This window comes from Epinephelus lanceolatus, chromosome 8 (genome assembly GCF_041903045.1).
Source record: "Epinephelus lanceolatus isolate andai-2023 chromosome 8, ASM4190304v1, whole genome shotgun sequence".
NCBI classification, from domain to species: Eukaryota; Metazoa; Chordata; class Actinopteri; order Perciformes; family Serranidae; genus Epinephelus; species Epinephelus lanceolatus.
In genome coordinates, this window is record NC_135741.1 from 19,233,574 (window position 1) to 19,256,202 (window position 22,629).

The window sequence follows — 22,629 nt, forward strand, 5'->3', positions numbered from 1 at the left end:
AAAGCTAATCAGCCATTGGTAGAGGAAGTACACGGTTTTGGATCCAATCACATCACTGCCGCTGGGAGCCAGCGCTAGTTCTATTACAACTTTCCTATGGGAATGTCCACAGATAACAGAGTCAGCCAGCGTGCTGATGTCATCGGCGTCTGTGTAAGAGACTAACCTGAAAGACACTGTAAAGATGAGCAACTGAGGAGACAAGGAATTACACGCCCTCCTTGCCTTCGCAAACGAAGAGGCCATTAACCTTCAGATGACGAGGACGGTGAAGCACGGGCCAACTTACGAGAGAATTGCCGAAGGACTGACAAGCTGCGGCTTCCCTCGGAGCAAGGAAGTTTACGTCACATGCTGACCTACACGTTTTGTTACTTGCTCACGCCCCCCATTGCCCCGAAAAAGGCACATTCTGTATGAACATAAGTAGGCAGGCGGCATTTTGCTGCACTCCCCGATTTTATTTTTATACTGCCAATGCTGAAAGAAGACTGACTGGGCTTTCCTGCAAATTTACACAATTCCTATTTAAAAAGGGCTGTAGAGACAGACAACCATTCACTGTAGCCAGCGCATTAATTCCAAATGGTGAACAGACAGCTCCACTGTAACAACTTTGTAGGTATCCTATATGAGGAATAAATGGCCACCCTGCAGCAAGTCTGAATCGAGCACTCACTCAGACCACGGTATAACATAAAGTTATAGGGGTTGGGGACATTTGAAGCTGTTCCACCATCTGACAGGCACTTGTGTTGATGCATACTGTCCCCTTAACAGCTTCATATTCCACTACTGGAACTCAGTTTATGCGGCTAGAGTTCTGGAGAGTCTTCCCATGTTTTCAAATGCACGACTCATCTGCTGACCGGTGCACTCTCACAAGTCAAACTGCAGCTCTGTCTATTCCAATATCCATTTTCGTCTTTTATGTAACCAGTGCTCCACTGTGCATATTGCTGCATGTGCCCTCTGGAGGCAAATTGAAACAGGATTTCAGCTCGAAAAATACATTTGATGAAAGTATCGAACATTTAGAAAGTTCTGTATTGAATTCAGTCTCTCAAGAGTGGTACTGAAGTTGGAGTCGATTGTTGGTTATCGTGACAGCGCTTGTTTGTACTTGTCCGTCCGGTTTTCTCTATCTACAGGGAACGAGGAAACTTTTTTTGTGAGGAAAGCTTTGTTAAGATGGATTCTTTGTAGGCAGCAGACAGACTACTGAACATTATATCAGGAAGCAGCAGTAATTATGATTTTTTTTTTTCTCCACATCCCAACTCTTTGAGATATGATATATAGCTCTCACTGGAGCTAGGCAAGCCAAATTAGGACAGAACTGTCAGGCAGTCCTTTCCTTACAACCAGATGGGCTGGAACAATACAGACAATAGCTACCTCCACTGTGTGCAAGTCTCCACTCCCTGGGAGACAAAACCATGACAAACCAGTTAGCTTTTGTAATGGTTTAATGGATATGTGTATGTGTGTGTATATTTGTGTATTTGTGTGTGTGCGTGTGTGTGTGTGTGTGTGTACACATGTGGTTTAAAGGCAGATTATTTACTTCTCCTCAGAGTCCAGGTGCTGTCTGTTTCCAGCACAGAGAGTGGAGCAACCCATTTTGTCTGAGCACAACTATTTTGGGGATACAGCAACAATAATTTTCTATTTATTTTGTGCACAGTTTCAGTTATATTTTCACACACTTCAATCTGCGCGTACACACTCATCAACCTCTTCAACCCATCTCCCAAACAGCCCTCTAGTGTGTGCTTGCCAACAGCAGTACCAGTATGCCCTAGAAAAAAGAAAACACTGCCCTTGGTCTATGTGTGTGTGTGTGTGTGTGTGTATGTGTGTGTGTGTGTGCGTGTGCATGTGTGTGTACAAATGAGACAAAGCAGATGAATAGAGCTCAAATCAATTCCCCTCAGACAGACTTAATACAGCTCCTAATAATTGCCTGCAGATAGGGAAAGTAGCGCTGTCAAAGGGAGAAAAGAGACACAAAAACAAAAGCTGTTTCAATAGAGATCGCTTCTCTCAATTTGGCTACAAAATAAATTGCTTATTAACGACGTCTGTGGGCAAGTGGGAGGCAGCTCTGCCTCGGCTATAGGACAATAATGACACTTAAAACCGACTGAAAAGCAATCCGAGAGGGAGGAAGGTAAAGACTTCCTTATAAAAGAACAACCTTTAGATTAAACCTTTGATAGCAAAGCAATTCAGTCCATGAAGTCCCTAAAGGCCTATACTGTATTTCGTGTCTTTCATCGCGTATATACAGGAGTACTGAGGTAAGTTTGTAGCTCATGGTCACATTTATTTTTCCAGTGCTATATGTTCTTTCTATGTCTCCTTCTATCTGCCTCATCTGCAATTAACATATGGTATAACACTGCGTCCTAAATCCGCATATATAACACTGATAAGGAAAACAGAATGTTACTGTGAGGTGTAAATTCATGCAGCAGCAGCTGGAACGCAATCTGCTCTGCCAGACCACATCTGGAGGTGCTCTATCTCGCTGATCAGATCTCAGTCTGTAATCTATAAAATCTATACAGCTTGCTGTCATGAGAAAGTATCTGTACATTAGCTGAGGACAGCAGGTGACAGTTTATTGACTGTCTGACACCCAAAGTCTTGGAACCTGCTGACCTATGGCACGTTGACAATTTCTTATCACTGCACAGGCAGACAGAATGTTGACGACAAAAAGCATGCATAAAATAAAAACATCTGGTGTGAAAGCACAGTGCGATCAGGTGTCATGAGAACCTGTTTAGTTACAGATCACATTATTGATACGGGGGAAACAGAGCCTCTGTCACCAAGTCACATATGCACCATGCCACCGGTTTCACTGCCAGGCATTAAACTTTTACAGTCTTCCGATATTGAGAGTAATGAGACGCAGTACTTCTCTGCTGCAGTTGCTGGTACTGCTACAGCAAAGTCTACAGAAGTGGTGGAGGCACAGTATTCAGATCCTTTGTACTTTAAGTGACGCCATGTAACATCTGAATGAAGAAACTGGGCATCCATTTCTTAACCAGCTCAGCTGCCAGACGGAAATGTTGTCATTGCACATTTCTGCATCCCATTAATATTTGCATGTTGCATATGGATCATATCAATGTTTGTAAAGTTACCAGTGAAAGTATCATGGTTCTGAGTAGTATCACGATACCACAGCGAAAATGAGGCAGATGTGCCTTTTTCATTTAAAAAAAAGATACATCACTTTTCTATAATACATCAATGATATTTCAGTGGAATAAATTACTTACTGACTTATTCATACTTCAAGCAGCATCAATCAGTGATGAACATAGGGGGGATCAAAATAAAATAAAATAAATAAATAAAATAAAAATCAACCAGCCACCCTCCTCCCCTGACAAGTAAAGAACAGTCCCTAAAGTGCGGTGAGGTTTGTGGGCCGTTACCTTCCACAAAGAGAGAAATGTGAACGGCTCATTTCTCCTCTGACACGTCACATACCTGTGTGCTGCCACGGCTCGGCTGTTCATGTATTTCTGGGCAGTCATGAAATCAACAAAGAGGAAATTATTGGACCTGGAGACAGACTTTTCCGTCGCGGTAAGCCTTATCTTGCGACATATTTGACAGGAATACGGCATCTGTGACCCCCGTTCAACCCACAACTGGCAGGATTCACCTTTCGTTTCTGCTGCTGGTTGAAATCTGTACTTGCATAGCGTGCTGAATGATTTGTTTTGCTTGCGCATGCTTGGCGGCTTTTAGGCGCCAAACATGGGTGTTTTGTAGTGACCTGTCAATGCTTTTCTGGCGGCTTTTAGGTGCCAAATATGGGTGTTCTGTAGTGACTTGTCAGTGGTTTCCTAGCGGCTTTTTAGGCACCAACATGGATGTTTTGTAGTGACCTGTCAGTGGTTTCCTAGCGGCTTTTTAGGCACCAACATGGATATTTTGTAGTGACCTGTCAGTGGTTTCCTAGCGGCTTTTTAGGCACCAACATGGATATTTTGTAGTGACCTGTCAGTGGTTTCCTAGCGGTTTTTTAGGCACCAACATGGATGTTTTGTAGTGACCTGTCAGTGGTTTCCTAGCGGCTTTTTAGGCGCCAACATGGATGTTTTGTAGTGACCTGTCAATGCTTTTCTAGCGGCTTCTTAGGTGCCAAACATGGGTGTTTTGTAGCGACCTGTCAATGCTTTTCTAATGGCTTTTTAGGCGCCAAACATGGATGATTTACAGTGACCTGTCGATGCTTTTCTAACGGCTTTTTAGGCGCCAAACATGGATGTTTTATAGTGACCTGTGAAGTTTTTCAAGGGGCTTTTAGGCACCAAACATGGGTGTTTTGTAGTGACCCATTGTTAGTTTTCCAGCGAGGATAGTGGCACGAAAAATGGTTGTTTTTTAGGGAGACCTGTTTCAATTAGACACCTGGTCTGGTTGCCAAGCAATTCATTTTTATAGAAGTTTTTGGATGTATAAAACCAGGCTGTTAGCTACCCACTCAAGCTAATGTTAGTTAGCTGCTTTGATTGTGAAGACTCCCTTCCTCTGAAGCTGTCAAAAAGTAGCCCGGACTATTACTACTGTATTGAAGTTTTACGGTAAAAGTCCTTCATTCAAAACATTCTATCAACATAGTTTCTGGTTTTACTTAGGTTTTTACTTTTCAGGTGCAAATGACTACACCTACAATTACATTTAGGTAGTACATTAAATAACTAGAGCACTTGGAGAGTGCAGACCTCATCCAAACAGCTCGGATTTCCCGTCATTTTATTATTTTATCCACTTTGCTTCAACCGATCACCACCAAAATCACCAAATTATCATCTGTTCCTTGTCCCATTATCAACCTATCCTGAAAATTTCATCAAAATCTATTGCAAACTTTTCGAGTTATTATGCAGACAAACAGACAAACAGACCAATGCCGGTGAAAACATAACCTCCTTGGCGGAGGTAACAATCATCATTTATCTAACATGCAAAACCTTAATCTGCAAAACAACTAGTACTTGCAGCTTTCAAATAAACATAGTGAGTAGTAGTAGTGGTAGTAGTAAGATACACAAACTAGAATATTTAGATTAAGTAGGCTACAAATTAACAAACAGAAGATGCCTTGTTGCATAAAGTGATTTCCACCCACGCACATCCAGACAGTGTCACATTCTCATGTTTCTTGTCTTGTGTTTCCTGTTTTATTTTGAAACTTACGTTTTATCTCATTTCAGGTCTCTTCACTTCCTGCTCCTGTTTGATTTCCTGCACCTGTCCTAATGTGTCACACCTGTGTCTTGTTGTCTCCCCTATTTAGTCTCTGTGTTTCCCTTTTTCTGTGCCAGTTTGTCTTGTACTTTGAGTCAGCGGTCCAGCTGTTTCTTTGTTAGTTTGTTTTCCTTGTGATATTGACCCACTTTTTGGACTTCTGGATTTTGTCTTTGCCTGTTGTTTTTGGATACCTTTGCTTGAGTGACTGGCATCTGTGTACCGAACCTGACCTGAAATTAAAGGACCTTGTTTTGAACTTAATTCCGTAGTAGCAGTGGTAGTAAGTTACACAAACTAGAATATTTAAATAAAGCAGGCTACAAATTAACTAAACATTGAAAAATGGCTTTGCCACACACTAAAACAACTCTGAACCAACTTCAAACTTGCATTTATTCAAACATTTTGCAAGTGGGTGAGCAAGCGGCGTGTTCTGAGTCTCCCTCATCAAACTCACTTGTCAGCCAGGAGAAGCAATCACAGGTGTGATATAAGGAACTCACTTCATCACGAGCTCCACATATACATCACCGTGCTGGAACAGACTTATAATCACATCGCACACATAGTCTGACAGCCTATTTCCTGCTCTTGACAACACCCGGCTGAATTATCTCCATTTTATCTGCTACTACCAACAACAAATACAGACTTAAAAACAGTCAACTAAAGATGGTGGCATGAATCTTTACACACACACATATTAAATGTGAAAGCAAGGGACACTGAAGAAGCTAGAGTGATCTCCTCAGGCAGCTTGTTCCACTGTAATGGCACCCTCACTGAGAGACGGAGAGAGAGAGACAATTACTTTTGGGTCACTGAACTAAGATGATACAGACACAGAATCCATTTCTTGGCTGTTGGTGAGATCCGACATCCTTCTGTGTAAGAGAGTTTGCATGTAGAGCATTTATTGATGTGATTCTTTGATGCCGACCATATGCATCAACAACAAAAAGACATATTCACCAAACATTTGCATAAGAAAACACAGGAGCTAATAACCCAGGAAAAATGAAACCCAGCTGGACATCAGCAAGTGAATACATAAGGATAATTGGAGCCAAGCCTCTCTCTCTCTCTTCATCTCTTGGTTTGAGAATACATAAATAAAAACGATCAGATCAGAGCTGCTGTAACTATGACGGTGGCAGCATTGTTAACCCCGAAGCCAGTGTGTGTGTGTATGTGTCTGTGTGCGCCACTGTGTTTCTGTGTGTGCATGCAAATGTAAGCGAGTGGTGGCTGACCCTACGGCGCAGAACAGCAATCTGTTCTCTGCGAGACACTAAAAAAGAAACTGCTCTACCGTCTGGTCTGTCAGTGTGTGCGAATTAATGTGTGTTTGTGTACACGTTTGTATGCACCTGCTCAAGTGTGTCTTTTGGGTTTGTGTGTGTTTGCACATGCATGCATTTGTGTGGGCTTGCTAACAAATAAAAGTGTGTGTATGTGTGGGTGGGGGTGTTGTTTGAACTCGAAACACGATAACCCACCATTTTTTTTTCTGCAGCTTTCCCTTTCTTCTCCAAAAATAGGCTGCACTCCTTTCGTTACCTCACATGAATGCCTTTTAAATCTCCTTTCGAGAGATTTGGGTGTAAACCTGTTTCCAGTTGAAAAAGCTAAGCTGTGGAACCACGAGCCTAAAAATAAAACTTGTGTGACATTTGGTAAGCCTTTTATGGCATTTGATTTGCAATGTCTTCGTCTACAGAAGGATCGCTGCTGTGCTTATTATAAGGAGCAGAGGTCAATGGACAAGGTCTGAGGACATCACACAAGCAACAGTGTCTACAAGATCACTCCATTTCTGCACTGTTAATAGTAACATGAAAATGAGCTCTCATTAAACTAGAATGGAAGGAGTCTCTGTCTGTCTGTATGTCTGTCCTTCGATTTCCTCGACAACCCTTCATCCAATTCACCCCCCACTTGGCGAGTGTATATGTGAGGACCCAAAGAAGTGCAGTGTCAAGTGCGAGCTCTTGCGATCTACTGGACATAGGTGTAAGGTAAGCTAGTTCGAAGCTCCAAGAGTCTGGGTTAGTTGTAAGAACATGTAAGAAAGTATGTACCTACTGAAAACAAAATTTGAATAGAGGCAACTTGGGTCACACAAACGCATACACACACACACACACACACATACACACACCTGTAGAACGAACACACATAGAAAGACTTATAAGCAAACACGCACACCAATTATGTTATAAAGTCATTTAAGTGTTGAATAAAAGTGGTCACTGTCTCAAATTTTTGTCGTAATCCTTATTTCATAATGGTACATTTCACCCCAGGCTATCATTAATCTGGACTATTAGGTGAATTGTAACATGTTCCTCCTTGGGTTTGAGACTAAACCATGCATTTCCTGTTTGTGCCACAGAAAAACAGCTACACCATTTAATTGCAGACACATGACACATGTAGTGTCACATTTTGAACGCACTGGTTTAAAACAGCTCCAATATTAAGACAGAAATGTCAAAATGTTACAACCATCCCCCGTCTCCCCTAGTTATTAGTAGTTTGAAATTTATACTTTTGCTCTGGGAAATAGTCTGGTCCCATATTTCTAGCTGTTAGCAAATGACGCATATACTTTAGCATTGCTAGGGGATGCAACTATGTCATGGCAGGCGTATTTCTCAGGACCCAAGGAAGCTCAGTATTGAGTGTGAAGTTTGGTTGAGTGGTTCTCAAGAAAGCTGCATGCTGCAATGCCTCAAGCCAAGCAACAGGCAATTTTGAACGGGCACTGCACTAAATACAAAAGAAGAATCACAGACACAAATGGTTTCAGTAACACATGTGTTCATGTGTTGTGTACAGTACCTGTGATAGCATGATGGGAGAAGGCCTCTACATAGGTCAGGTAGTTGTGAGGACAGTGTTTCTTAAGCCACTTGCAGACATCCTGCTGAGTCCACAGCACCACGGGTTTGGACAGACTGGACAGAGTAGGACTGGTGTGATACACAGTGAAGGCTTCACCTGGACGCAGCTGAAACACACAAGAAGCAAGAAACTTTATATTAAGGACTGGACTGTAATGTGTGTGTGTGTGTGTGTGTGTGTGTGTGTGTGTTTGTACTGTAGGTAGAGGACCTGCAAAACAGAGCCACTGAGTGTGAGTGTATGTGCATATTTGTGTTTTAATTTCCTGAGGTACAACATGATGCAAGTTGGAACATTACTTTTTTATTGCCTTTTTTTAGATAATCACCTTGTAATTGCTCGAGCTTACTTAAATATGCAACGTGCTGGATTTTCTCATTAACGTGAAATTAGCTGGGATGATGTGTTCTTATACAGTTTGCAACAAAAGCCCTTCTGGTGGTGTAGTAAATCTCACACACACACACACACACACACACGCACACACACACACACACGCCCACACAAAAATGTGCATAGTGCAAATAAAGTACTGTAATGGAAAGCAGCTTATTAAGGGTTTATACAGTATTGTGTAGCCTGCAGTAATATCTCTAATTTCTAGCAGATAAAAGCCAAAAATGTACACATTAACTTTAACCACTTACGGGGATAGTTTGGATCCTTTGAAGTGGGGCTGTGTGAGGTCAGGGTACTTATCCATACTCAGTGTATTACCTGCAGTACATGTCGGCTGGCACACCCCCAGTTCGGAGATGCAGGCGGGAGTACCACCATGTAAGCTAAGCAATGTATTGCTGTGGACACAGGCTGCCACATAGGTCGACTTTGCAAGCAGCTTATTACAACCAACACTTATGTTTATTGTAAGGCAGCGCCCTCTAGTGTCTGTCGTAATTATTACGGAACCAGAGGAGGAAGTGAGTTGATGTAGCATAAAAAGCGACAAAATCCGTGTGATGTTGTATAAAGATGGAAGAAGGCCCTGAAGGGTGAGTGGAGAGATGCTGGATGGATCAAACAAGCACAGGACTTTCACCCAGGAAACTGGAGTTCGTGGCCAGAATAACATCATAGCGTAGTATGCCAGTATGTGTAGCACACTACAATGGTGATGTATGTGATGAGTTGTACATGATGTGACATACATGGTGTGACGTACATGACATGACGTATATGTAAAGATTATTTTCTTGGGCTTTTTTTCCCTTTTAATTGATTGGGCAGAATTAAGTGTGAAAGGGCGAGAGAAAGAAGAGGGGATGGCATGCAGCAAAGTACCGCAGGCTGGAATCTAATCCACGGATATTGCAGTAAGGACATTGCCTTTGTGCATGGGATGCCTGCTCTACCCACATGACATCTTTCATGTGCCATGCATCACGTTACGTTAATGACAATAACTTCTTCAAAGCCTTCTGTTACCGCTTATCCTGTTGGGAGTCATTGGTCGGGAGTAGAGCCTATCCCAGCTGACATTAGGCGAGAGGCGGGGTACACCCTGGACAGTTCGCCAGACTATCACAAGGCTACCAAACCATAATATTCTCTCTAAACCTAACCACCTAGTTTTGTTTCCCAGACCTAACTACTGAGTTTTATAGCGTAAAGGCAACCACCATAACATTAAGGATGTGTTTCAAACTGCAACCGTTAGTATAACCCAGTAGTATAAGTCATTTTGGGGACGGTCATATATGTCATTTAAGTAGCCAGTGGAAATCAGCCTATTATTTCATTTAGGTATGAATGTTGTTGGATGGGGCTGCCCCTTAAAAAAACTTAATCATTATTAATATCTTTTTTAGACAGCACAGTGGTGCAGTGGTTAGCATTGTTGCCTCACAGCAAAGAGGTTCCTGGTTCAAACCCAGGTTGGAGTGCTCTGTAGGGAGCCCTTCTGTACGGAGTATGCATGTTCGCCCCGTGTCTCCAGCTTCCTCCCACAGTCCAAAGACATGCAGGTTAATTGGTGACTCTAAATCGGCCGTAGGTGTGAATGTGAGTGTGAATGGTTGTCTGTCTCTATGAGTCAGCCCTGTGACAGTCTGGTGATCTGTCCAAGGTGTACCCCGCCTCTCGCCCAATGTCAACTGGGATAGGCTCCAGCCCCCCTGCCACCCCTAACAGGATAACTGGTCACGGAAATGAATTAACATATTTAGATTTTTTTTTACTGCTTTACCTTGATACCTTTCAGAGCCATTTTCAGATGGGGGCCTGAAGTCACTATAACGCTCTTCTTCACTGCCAGACTCCTTTGAGGAAAACAGTGATTTAACATTACTGAACACATCGATATTAGTTAGTTTGTTTTAGTGTGGGACTATACTGTTTAAAAGGTTAGTTCAGATTCACCAAAGTCACACAATAACACAGTGAACTAACTGATTGAGGCAGCGGTAGACCAGCAGCTTCCATGTTTAGCGAGCATGCACTGAAACTGTTATTAATGTTTTAGGTGGGACTTTTTTAGGTGAATAAAATAAGTTTTGCTGCTGCCCTCGTCCACAGCAGTACATGGTTCAGCTTCTAGGTTGCTACTCCTCTCTGCTTCTCTAAACTGGAGGCGTGCCACCTGCCAGCTACTGTAGGTAATAAGCTCCTCATGCAAACCCACTTAAAAACCATCTCTTTGATTTTTTTAAAAAATGGTTATCGTCTGCCCTTCACATTCTGAAATTCACATAATTAGCTCAAATGTAACCCAAATTGCCAGCAACATAAGGTCTGAGAGCTTGTAGGCACAGAAGGGCAAACAGATGCTGTTCTTTTGATTAATAGAGCACTCAGTTTTGTGCCTTACAACCCTAATTTAGAGACAAATGTAAGGCTACTATCACCATATTTTCTCGCACATTACATTATTCCAGTTCTGTACAATGTGACACACTTTACCATTCTGCCAACAACATATCTTGATACAGTAATTACATTCCATATATTATTTCTACCAGGATGGGCTGCGTAGAGTTGTGGCTGCTGTGGTCTTCTTTCGGAGGTAATTTTTTATGACAGCAGTACCTTCATTATGCAGCCAACGCTGCATTAGTGTGATTCTGTCATATTTATCTGTCTTTATTCCACTCATCCTCAATTTTCCTCTCTCTTCACACACCTTCCACTGACCCCAAAGATGTCAGGCTTTTCTCTATGCAGGGAATTAATATGGACATTAATAAAGTCACAACCAGTTCATATGGGCAGGAAACACAGCCACTTCTTGTCCCCTCAGCTCTCTCTCTCTTGTGTGACTTAGTCTCATATCTAATCCATTCATTCATGCTCTGACTGTGCCAACTCCACAACAAAGGCTTTGGCTGATTTTCAACAGAAAAACACAGAACTGCTGCCAAACGTTCCACTCCATAACTGACTGCATTTAATGGGATTATGTATGCTGAAATGTCATACACACAAATGCAACTTGCACACACTCTTGTAGCTTAATATCCAATGTCCCAGCCACTTTTCTTGTTAATGACACAAAGACCAGCTCCCAGAGCACCTTCACATCTCAATATGTGATAGACACATGTCCATAACTATTTACATCTTTGCCTACTGCTATAATGAGATCTCCTCCTGTCAATTTAAGCACCAATCAGCCCTATCAAGTTTTGGCTGGTCCACCAGCTAAGAGCGTTCTGCTTTGTAGGCCTTAATTGAAAACAACTCCATTTCTCCGCTCCAGTGTGTTTGCTCGTTTCCTAATTACACACATACTTCTAACCCGACTCAATGGAGCGCTGAGGCCATTTTAATAACCCAAATTTACTGCTCTGCCCCCCATCATTAATTGAGATTGAGTTGGGAGAGGTGTGGAGATGCTCTCTCGTGTGGATGATTGAGTGTGGACACTCAATTGAGTGGGGGTAAAAATTCTCCCTCATGTTTGGGTGGCCATAACGTCAGCTGCAAGCCTGCTGATTTAGTCCCGAGCGTTTCTACAAACCTCATGTTGACATAGTTGAGTAAATATTGGACTGAGTGGGGGCTGCAAATGCCTGGACAATCATTAAGTATGATAAATTCAACAAGACAAATAGATTTTTGACGAGATCAAGTCAAAGGCAACAAGACCTGCTGTTTGCGCTCTCAGGACCAAACAGAAAGGTCATAATCAGATGACCTCAAGGGCAGAGAGTCTTTGCAGAGTGATGGTGAGTTAACTTTGGTTCAGAGTTTACAGTATTTTTGAATATGCTTCGGCTGCGCATGATCAACAAAAACGAGATACATAGTAATAACAATCATTTACCATCCCTGTTATATGGCGACTGACCTTGTCCTCTGTTCTGAGGGTAAGGACCTCTCAAATCTATTTTTTTTTTTCCAATATGCGGACATTTACGGCTGCTGTTCTTATTCCCTGAGTTAGCAGCTAACTGCTAACAGCTACGCTTTAAATTTTGTGTGGTGGGTCACACACATAGCAGATCATCATAACATCACACCCATCCTGCGGCTGTCCTGTTTATACAGACACCATTTCCGCACTGACCACTCTACAATCCATTCTACAATCATACCTTATACGCAGCACGACAAAGTGGCTTAACGGCATGATATTCCTGCCTTGAACAGGTGTGTAAAAGGGCTTATAGACTGTAGTGACACCCCACAGACAGCCTGTCACTCAAGATGCCTCTGCCTTAAATATGTGTAATTTTGGACCTAATCTAATGTAAATGGGTAAGTTATAAAAAAAATTCACCTCCTGTACAGTTGTTATGAAGTTGAAATTAGCTATAGAGACCGAAACCGTATTCTGTCCGAGGCTGTAAACATGTTTACAGTTAGAATTTTAAACATTTATTCTGTTTTGGGGCCAGTCTCAAGTGGCCATTTGATGAAGTGCAGTTTTTGGCACTTCTGCATTGGCTTCATCTTTCAGCCTTGGAGGTTGCTGCTTGGTTTGGCACTGCTCTTGGTTTTGTTTTCTCAGTGCCTCATCTGTGTGTCTGTAGGCTGACGGTAAATACCACCAGCAGTAACTTACACTACAGAGCTAGCCACTTATCATACAGGCATAGGCATATTTTAGGTTTGAACTGTGGGTGTTGGTGATACAGGCAGGAGTATTTTAGTTTTTGCCTCTCTTTTTAATTGTGAAGTTTAAGAAGAAAATATACAAAATTCAAAACACGATAGAACACGATAGGCCATGTCTGAAACAGGGACCAAATGTGTTTGACATGGACTTGATGAGCACTGTGTTGCACGACAAAAGAAAGGTAAAGGTGTGTAAAAAATCATGTGATTGGAAACTCATTTGTCAACAGGAGATATATTGGGTAACAGGGCACACACCAGTGGTGTCTTGATGCGCATCATCCAGAGCTGGCACGAATCAATCCTTTTTCTTAACACTGATGCACTTCAACTCTCCAGAAGACAGCAGTTATACCATAGGCACTACTTGTGCAATCTCGGAACCCATCAGCTACCATCTGATGATGATAAAGGCTCTGGGGGCAATGGCCAATATTTCCGGTGATCTGATGTAGCCAGCTAATATCTGGACTAAAACTTCCTCTGCTATGTGCAGCTCATGTACAGTTTGATTGGCCACCCAACATTTTGGTGAATCTCGAAAAAAGGTATTTGTATATGAATGCCGATAAATTTGAAAAAAAAAGAGCCAATATTAAGTGAAATCATTGTCAGATGATAGCCAGTGGGTTCAGAGATTGCGTTTCAGCCAATGCTCTCTGCCTTTTTCTGGTCTTTACACGGACTGTTTACCTACAGGCAACCGAAGCCCGCTCAAATGTGATTGGCAGTCCTACAAAAGGAAACCAGAACTCTTGCAATATCAAAATCTTGTATCGCTGCCAACAGATTCTGCATACATATGCAGATGTCTGTTTATAGAGGTTACTGCTACTGGGACCACTTCTGTTGTCTGTATAGTGTGTTCTGTGTGTGCCATGGGTGTCAAGCAGGTGCTGCTTACGTGATGCTGCCAATGTATATTGCACTAAGGACTGGAAAGGAGAGCAGATTTCCCTGCTGGCTCCACAACCCCTAACATTAAATCATACAGTAAATCAACACTATTACAGATAGTGCTGTTAAAAATTCAGCAGGCAGATTCATAATAATCCAGGGACCTGTGAGGAAATAAATTTCAATAAATAGTGTATATGTGCTGCCGAAAAGATGACCCAACAATCTGAAATAACTTATCTTTAAAAGCGACTATGCTACATGGCATTGCATCATCTTAGAAGAAATAAAATAAATGACTTTAGATCAACTGCAGCATCATTTAGTAGCCATAACAAATCTGGAAAACAGATACAAATCTTTGCGTATAAGTCGTAATGATTAATTGTTGAATATTTTATGACTCACATTTGTTGACGTTTATTTAACTGCACAGTGTATGCTATAAAAAAACTCCACAGGAAAAAAAAGACAGATGACAGACAGATAGAGAGGGTGAACAAAGACAGACAAAGAACAACAAAAAGAAAAAGCAGACAGTGCGCGGGGGAGTGGGGTACTCTTTGCGTGAGTAATGGCCTTCATCATCAAGAAGCCAGACAGAAGGGAAATAGAATGATAGCTCCCCATCATCCCTCCTTCTCTCGTCTTCCTCCCTTGCTTTTCTTCCACCACTCTCCGGCCATCCATCAGACTGTATCTCCTCTGGCCAGTTCTCTATCGTCCCCGTTCACCCTTTACTACCTCCCCCACTCCTCCCGAGACCTACTTCTGTCCAGCGGGAGGAGCTCCCTCATTCATAACGTACAGGGGAGGAGGGGGGAGATGGAGGTGGAGGGGAGGGGGTGCAGAAGCAAAGTGGAGGCTGTATACGGAGCGGAAGTCTAATGAGAGGTGGAGGATAGAAAGGAAGGAGAGAAAAAGGGGGACGGTAATAGATATGCAGTGATATGTTGTAGTCAGCACCCAAATGGCTGGCACAGTAAGGCCAAGTCATGTGATTTTAACTGTTTAGGTCTTATTTGATTTAACATCAAAATTTTCGAGAGTTCCAAGTTTCAAAAGAATTACCCTCAACAAATAGCCTAACTAAATATTTATGCTACCTGCAACTAGTCTGGCATAGCCAGATCTAGCCTACACACGTGGCCCCACCATTGTGAGCATTTATACTTGTGTGGTGGTGTGTCTGTGTCACTCTGCAGTTACACCTCCGAAATGCTAGTCAGCTCTGGGGTTTCTGTGAAGTGCTATAAAATTTAGTTGATTCAAAACACACATTAAACACACAGTAAACATGGCTTAATAGAGACAATTTCAAACACGTACACAAATCAGCTTCACTATAACTCACAGACTAAACATTTGTCTTTTGCTGGACACATTTTCTCCACAGAGAAAACAGCAACATTTAACAAAGGTAACGTTACATAATTTGGCTCCATTACAACTCACAAGGTTCACGAACAAAACAACTGTCTCATACTAAACACGCTCTCCAAACAAATATAACATGCTAACGTTATTAGCACAAGCCTATAGCATTTTACATTGTATAAATTAGCCTAGGGATTAGTGGAGATTTCCTCTACCCATATGCAAGCAGGATAAATCACATGCAAGACTTAAAATGCTATTTTGTTTCTCCACAATTCATTGTTTCTTATCTGTGAAATTAAAGTAAATAAAAGCTTTGTTTTCACTGAGGGAAATGGTTTCAGCTTACAAAAATAGATAGGTCTGCATCATCGCAACCTGTAGACGTCTCTGGGGAGGTGCACATCAGGCTACAGCATAGGCTCTATGTTGACGCAGAGCCTAAACCATAGGTACAGTGTCGATCTGACGCGAAGTATAAATCCTGATTTAGTGTGGAATTATGTTGTGTTCAGCCAGACCTTTAGTGTCAATTTAAAGTTCACTTGGTTTTACATGGTATTGACCACAGGTCTCCTGGGGGAAAGGACGGATGGGAAAGTCTTGTTTTGCGACCCATCCACTCCCCCAACCTGCTGCCTAATGCAGACTACTTCTTTTTTTACTACCATCTGTGCATTGGTCACATGATCGCGCCCTTCCTGATTAACATATAACATAACATAAGCTTTAACGGTGCAGGTGAGAGAAGTATATTATACCTCATGGCCACAACCAGGCTAGCTGTTTCCTGCTCTCTATGCTGAGCTTTGAGCTAATGGCTGCTGACTGTAGCTTCACATTTGGTGTACAAGAGTGGTATCTCCTCATATAATTCTTTCATTGACCCAGAATGTTGACCTGTTCTTTTAATTTATACTATAACTTCATCTTCATGGAAATTAATGCAAAGGCACCCAATAAATTAAAATAAATTACAATGAGCTAATATGCTATTTTAAGGTGTCGCAATATATTCAGCAAGATGAGTTCTGTCTTTGTGTTATTCCCTGTCCTCCTGCTTCCTCAGATCCTTTTTCACTTCCTAGTCCACAGACTCTGACTTTCTTCTCTGCACCTCTCTATTGATCATTCTGTTTGTATCCTCGAACAGCTTATTTGTCCTTCCCTGCTTACTTTGTTCTATCATGTCTCTTATCCCCCCCTTTACTTGCTCCTCATAAATTTTATCCTCTGCCTGCCTGACACCCTCCCTCCTCCCCCCCTCCGTCCTCCCTCTCTCTTGTTTCCTCCCTTCGATCTTTCTTCTGCCTTCTGCGCGCCAAGATACTTTCTGCCCATTTATGTGCCTGTATTTCTGTGTGTGTGTGTGTGTGTTTGTGAGTGCGAGTGCATGCCCTGCCTCTCAGTGTAACTGGATCAGGGATTAACCAAAAGTCAGGGGAGCGTGGGGAATCCTTAAAATTCACTCTTTGTGACCGATAACGCCTCTCTTCCGATGGCTGCCTCTGTCTCTGCACATCCACACCCAGCCTGACATTGATCAATGATGCTACACCAATTAGCAGTAAATATCTGTGTGTGTACGTGTGTGTGTGTGTGTGTGTGTGTGTGTGTGTGTGTGTTTGAGTGTGTTTGAGTGAGTGAATCTCTGTTTGATAATCTGTACATCATGTACTGTAGCTCACACCTGCCTTTCCCTCTCTTTTCTGCCACTTTTCTTGCTGTCACTTCATTTCTCCACAGGTTACTGAACACTCCTCCTCTATCTCCAGTGTATGCTCTGCTGTCTAACCTAACAACTCTCTCTTTCCATCTCCGCATCTACTGTGCCGATCCATCTCTTGCTCTGCTGTCGGTATGGAATCAGATCTTCCATTTGTCTCTCCAATCCCAAAGACCCTGACAGATCCTGACACGTGATTCTTCATATCTGCTTCTCACCTCTCTCCCCCACTTCTCATCTCATCTCATCCCTCATTCCTCTCAGTAACACCGAATCCTCCCCCTTGTCCCTGGCCATTTTCGTTGCATCATTTAGCACCCCTGTGTCTCCCACTGCTCAGTCTAGCCTTGTGCATGTGTGTGTTTGAGCGTGTCACTGTGATTCGGAAAATGTTTATGTGCGAGCTTTTCTGAGTGTCTTCTTGTGCAGGAGAGTGTGTGCGAACTGTCAGCCTCCGTTAGCTTCGCACAGATCTGCCTTTGGTTGTCCTCGGGACTCGCAGTTTGTAAATGTCTTGCACTCATGCGAATGCGAGCGGGCTCTCAGTGGGAGGACAAAGGGCCAGATGGGATTTTCACAAAGCTCTCTATTTAGCATGAGTCAAACATGTGTCTCGGACAGAGCAACACATCACTGAGTGGCAGGACAAGGACAATACAGGCTGAAGCATTTCTGCCTCAGTGCCCAGCAGCTCTTGTGTTTTTCTCTCTACTGTGTCTCTCAAACCTCTGTTCTCTGCTGCATCATCACCGCACCGACGCAGCCATCAGCAATGCTTCCATAAAGTGCCAGCACTTGAGGATGACAGCAAGCAAGTAATGTTTTACAGTTACCAAAATATGAGGGTTGTTTGATCCGCCACCTTTGTGGTTAAAGTCTGATTAACTTTAGGCAAATTAAAGTTAAGGTTACAGATGATCAGCGTTACAGGAAAACCAACAACAAACCACTGCTGTCTGTTGCAAGGAGATGTGATGCTAACCACAGCCACTGGTGTCAAAGTCACTCACTTTGTATATCCAGCCACCCACGTGACCTCCTCCCTAAGAGGTTTTGTGGCGGTGTAAAAAAACATCACACTAATTCCGCCTTTCCTTCTGAAAGACGACAATCATTATTTGCATGACAAGAGGTCGCTTGTCAGAAAAACACAAGTTGTTTTAAGGTTTTTGAACAAACCACCCATGCTGTCATTTCTCCAGTGAGGACAGTCTCAATGGTTCTATTGAATCAAGTGACAGCTGCTCCATCAATCAATAAGACAAAGAAAGAATAAAACATTTCCCTAATGATTCAACTAACAAGTAATCTACTTGGGTGATGGTGATCAATTAAAGGGATACATATCATAACAAGACTAATGATGTACAGCCATGTACACATGTTGCTTTGTGAGGCTATACAGTGCTAATGGTAACAGCAGACTAGTAGCACGATCATAATTCCAGTGCTAACATGGTGTTAAAGAAACTGACAACTCGTCAAAGCCCCCCTCCCCACAGTTTCCAAGTGGTGTCATTGTTGTCACCGTGTCGCAAAGACAACAGGACCACTCTTGTTTTCCTCACAGCCTTGCAACAACCAGCAACAGGACACACTGCACACAGGTTTTCCCAGTGTCTGCCATTGGTAACTGCAAAGAACTTACAATGACACTCTTTGGTAACAATACTGATAGCTACAGGGGGAAACAAAGATTCTATCTTCTTCCTGTTTAGGTTGTGCAATGGTTGATGCTCTTCCTTTGGGCCGTAAATCAAGCCTTCATTTTACCAGGAAATCACACCCAGGGACAGACAGAACTGCACAGTGAAAGCAAGCTTAAAAGGAACCAGTCTAAACACTGATGGTGTCACTGTTCTACAGCCATTACGTTGTGTAATCAATATTTATTTCTCAGAGATTAGTTAGGGCAAAATCTTGTCTATTTCCACTTTAAGCTGTATTATGTTTAACATGTTCACTTATTGTGTTAGCATGCTAACATTTATTAATAAGCACTGAATAGTGGAGAGTTAATGTCATTAGTTTTGCAGGTTTTTGGTCGTTAACCCAACTATTGGACAAGTTAAACTTTTGATCCACAGATAGCGCTACATGAAACGTTAGGGGATCATCAAAGTGATTGGAATTGATTTCATTCATTCATTTCCGTGTCAGACACCTACGAAAAACAGGCATCTTTCCACATTAGTACGATATGCTGTCGGGTGGCGTCAGTTAATAACACCACTGGACAGTGTAAGTTCGAAACGCCACCAGACAATAACATAATTTAAGGACCTGGAAAGTCCCAACTGGGTGGACGGGAGGGGTGTTGGATTGATCCAACAACACCAGACCGGACTTTCAGAAGGCCAGGGTTCGCTTCCTGTATGAACGTCGAGCCAAACCATGATGTTTTTGCCTAAACTTAACCACGTGCTTTTGTTGCATACCAATATAAATGTAAATATGATGAGTTTTCCTGATGATTTAACTTTGTTTTGAAGAGGACTGTATGCATCTAACGAGCAGAAACTGTACATTTCCCGTGAGAACGGAAAAGACACAATACGTGTAAGAGACATGGCATTCCAGGACGCCAACATTAGACGCACTCAGGATACCTATCATGTAATATGTGGACATCAAACTCCACTGACCAAACAGCCATATGTAATGATCTGGGAGTGAGAATGTGTCGACGAATTCAATTAGAGGCTTGAATTATGAGCTCAACTGGAAATAGCCACACTAAAAAACTTGTGGTGTATCTCATTCATGTCTTTAGAAGGAATGATCAAAGTATGAAGGCTTTTTGTGGTACATTCATGTGTTTTCTCTGTTAGTTCACCGCCATGTGTTGATGTCAGCTGAGGTCAGTCACTGTGCTCTGTAATCGGGAGAGAAAAATAATCACAGACTAGTCTCTCTTGTTCGCCAACCCTGCATGGCAAATTACTGAATAAGGGCCTCACTTCCTGTAACAGGCTTGCGTCTGACGTAGGGAAAGAAGGCACAATGGCTTGCTCTTACTTCCTAAATTGTGTCTCTGTTATTCCACCTATTCCCCAGTCTCATCTAAAGGTTCACCCACAAGCTGTGTGTCAGACAGCAAAATGAGCCACCCACAAACCCCTCCCCTCACCCCATCTGGCTACCCAAACAACAGCCAATTCAAGGATGGCACAGACGGTGCGCCAAGTACACAAGGAGTCATTATTTGGAAAAATCCTATTAGTGTATAGGTCTGCAGGCAGGTCCACCTGCAGTAATTTAACAACACAAATGAGTAGATAACCTCTGATTTAAAGTGGAAATAGACAAGTTGTTTTGCTTAACTTATCATTATGAAGTAAATCTAATGGCTATAGAATAACGACACCATTAAGATTTAGATTAGGCCCCTATAAGCCTTGCTTTCTGTCTGCCACGATCTCCCGGGAAAATGAAGGCTCGATTTATGGCACAAAAGAAGTGCGTTAACCACTGCTTAACTACAACAGGAAGGGACCAGTGCTTTTCATGGTGGCTATAATCCAAGTTACCAGTAATTATCGATGTAGACGTTTACATGCACAAAATAATCTGTTTTTTGCTTTTATTTAGAAAATGACAATATTCCAGCTGAGCTGTTCACACGGCAAATGAAAATGAATATTCTGCTAATATTTTTGCTTACATGCAGCTGTGCATACTCCGATTAACGTGTCCTAACATGTTGTTTATCGTGTCAAAATATGGAGAAGTGGAACAGCTGGATCCGCTTAAGCCATTTTGCTTTATTCTGTCAAAACAGGATTTTTTCAAAGGTCTCCTCTGGTGGTGAACTTGTTCAGATGTGTGAACACAGCCTCCCGCTTTCATTCCTTTAACCAACTTCTTAAAGAGGTTGGCGTCGTGATGCTTGCACAGATCCAAAACCTTGCTGATATCCAAGTCTTTGATAATGTTTAAAGTACATGTGTTTCTCCTTTTGACCAAAAATGTGAGCTTTTCTTTCGGGCATCATCTCTTTGGACTAGTTGGTTTGTGTACAACACACAGAGCTGACCATAAAAAGGCAAAAGGCCATGTGTTGCAAACTGCTGAAAAAACATATTCCAAATGCGGCGTATACATCCAGATAATGCCAGCATATCCAACATGTCATAATCAGAAAATGCTACATTCAGAATAAGACCTACTATGCTGTTTATATGACCCACACCAAATTCAAAATATTGTCAAGTTTGGCATCAGTGTGCATGTAAACGTAATCACCCTGTGTTCTTTGTCATTATTATCCCCAGCAGCAGAAATGGCAGACAGTGAAACAACCAGCACAACTGTGAAAAACAAAACGCAGTGTGCCCTGTGTTGCTGGTACTTGATAGGCTGTGAGGAAATAGGAAAGCAATCTAGTTGTCTTTATGACAGCTGTGCCAAAAATAATACCACATGGAAATGCGTGTGGGGATGGGGGGAGTTTAAAAGTGTCTGTTTCCACTTCAACAAAACATTTAAACCACACTGAGTCATTGGCTGAAGGTGTGGGGTGACATTTTCCACCTGTTTACAGCACAAATTAACTTGTTTTAAGTGTCACTTTCTTCACCTTCGAGTGCAGCAATCAGCCTACCTGTCATTTCCAGAAAATTACTGAAAAAATGGACTACCATACAGGGAATAGATGGAATTATTCCATCTTGTTAATATTTTTCTTTCCTGTTTCCAATAAAAACAAGTGATAAATGCTTAATATTACATTGCACGTATTTTTTGCATGTGCTTTGGGAATAGGCAAGATTATAGATCTACATTTATGTGTCCCACTTGGTCAGTATTGCAAAACAAGCTGGGAGCATCTTTGGATAATGGCAGCCATGTTTGTGCATGCATGAACACCGATATATAGATTTCCATCCTGCTGTTACTATTCCTCATCTCCCCTGACTGTCTGGTCTGCTCCAACACATTTGTGTGAGTGTGCGTAGTTTGCATAGGGGTGCATAATGTGTTATATTAGCTTTGTTAAACAGATAAGGAAGATTCCCCAGGTCCCACCTTATACACAGAAGCCAAGCTGTGTTTCACTTAACTGGCTTCCTCATTACAGCTAATGTGTGCACAACCAGTGTAATGGAGAATAATCTAATCATCACTCCTGAGAGAACTGGATGCACAGACGCCAATTCACACACATACACACACACATTCACATTCACATGCAGACCCATGAGCACAGATTCTTGAAGGTGAAGATGCACAAATGGACACTGCATTTAATGCATTAAGAGGCTTGTTGCCACAAGGAAATGATAAGCCTTACTTCTCATGGTATAGAGGAGGTTTAATTATCCAGTCACTGTGTAATCACATGGAAACAGCTTCCCACTCGTCTTTTATTAAGCCTTTTA

General features: G+C 42.2%; 1 protein-coding gene across 1 annotated transcript in view; it reads right to left on the reverse strand.

The window, feature by feature from the left end:
* The window catches only part of LOC117257936 (sterile alpha motif domain-containing protein 10), a 74,018-nt gene that overhangs the window by 18,656 nt on the left and 32,733 nt on the right, over window positions 1-22,629 (reverse strand). The window contains exon 3 of the mRNA XM_033628353.2: window positions 8,131-8,299. Coding sequence (XP_033484244.1) covers window positions 8,131-8,299 — 169 coding nt within the window. The remainder of the gene's footprint in view (window positions 1-8,130; window positions 8,300-22,629) is intronic.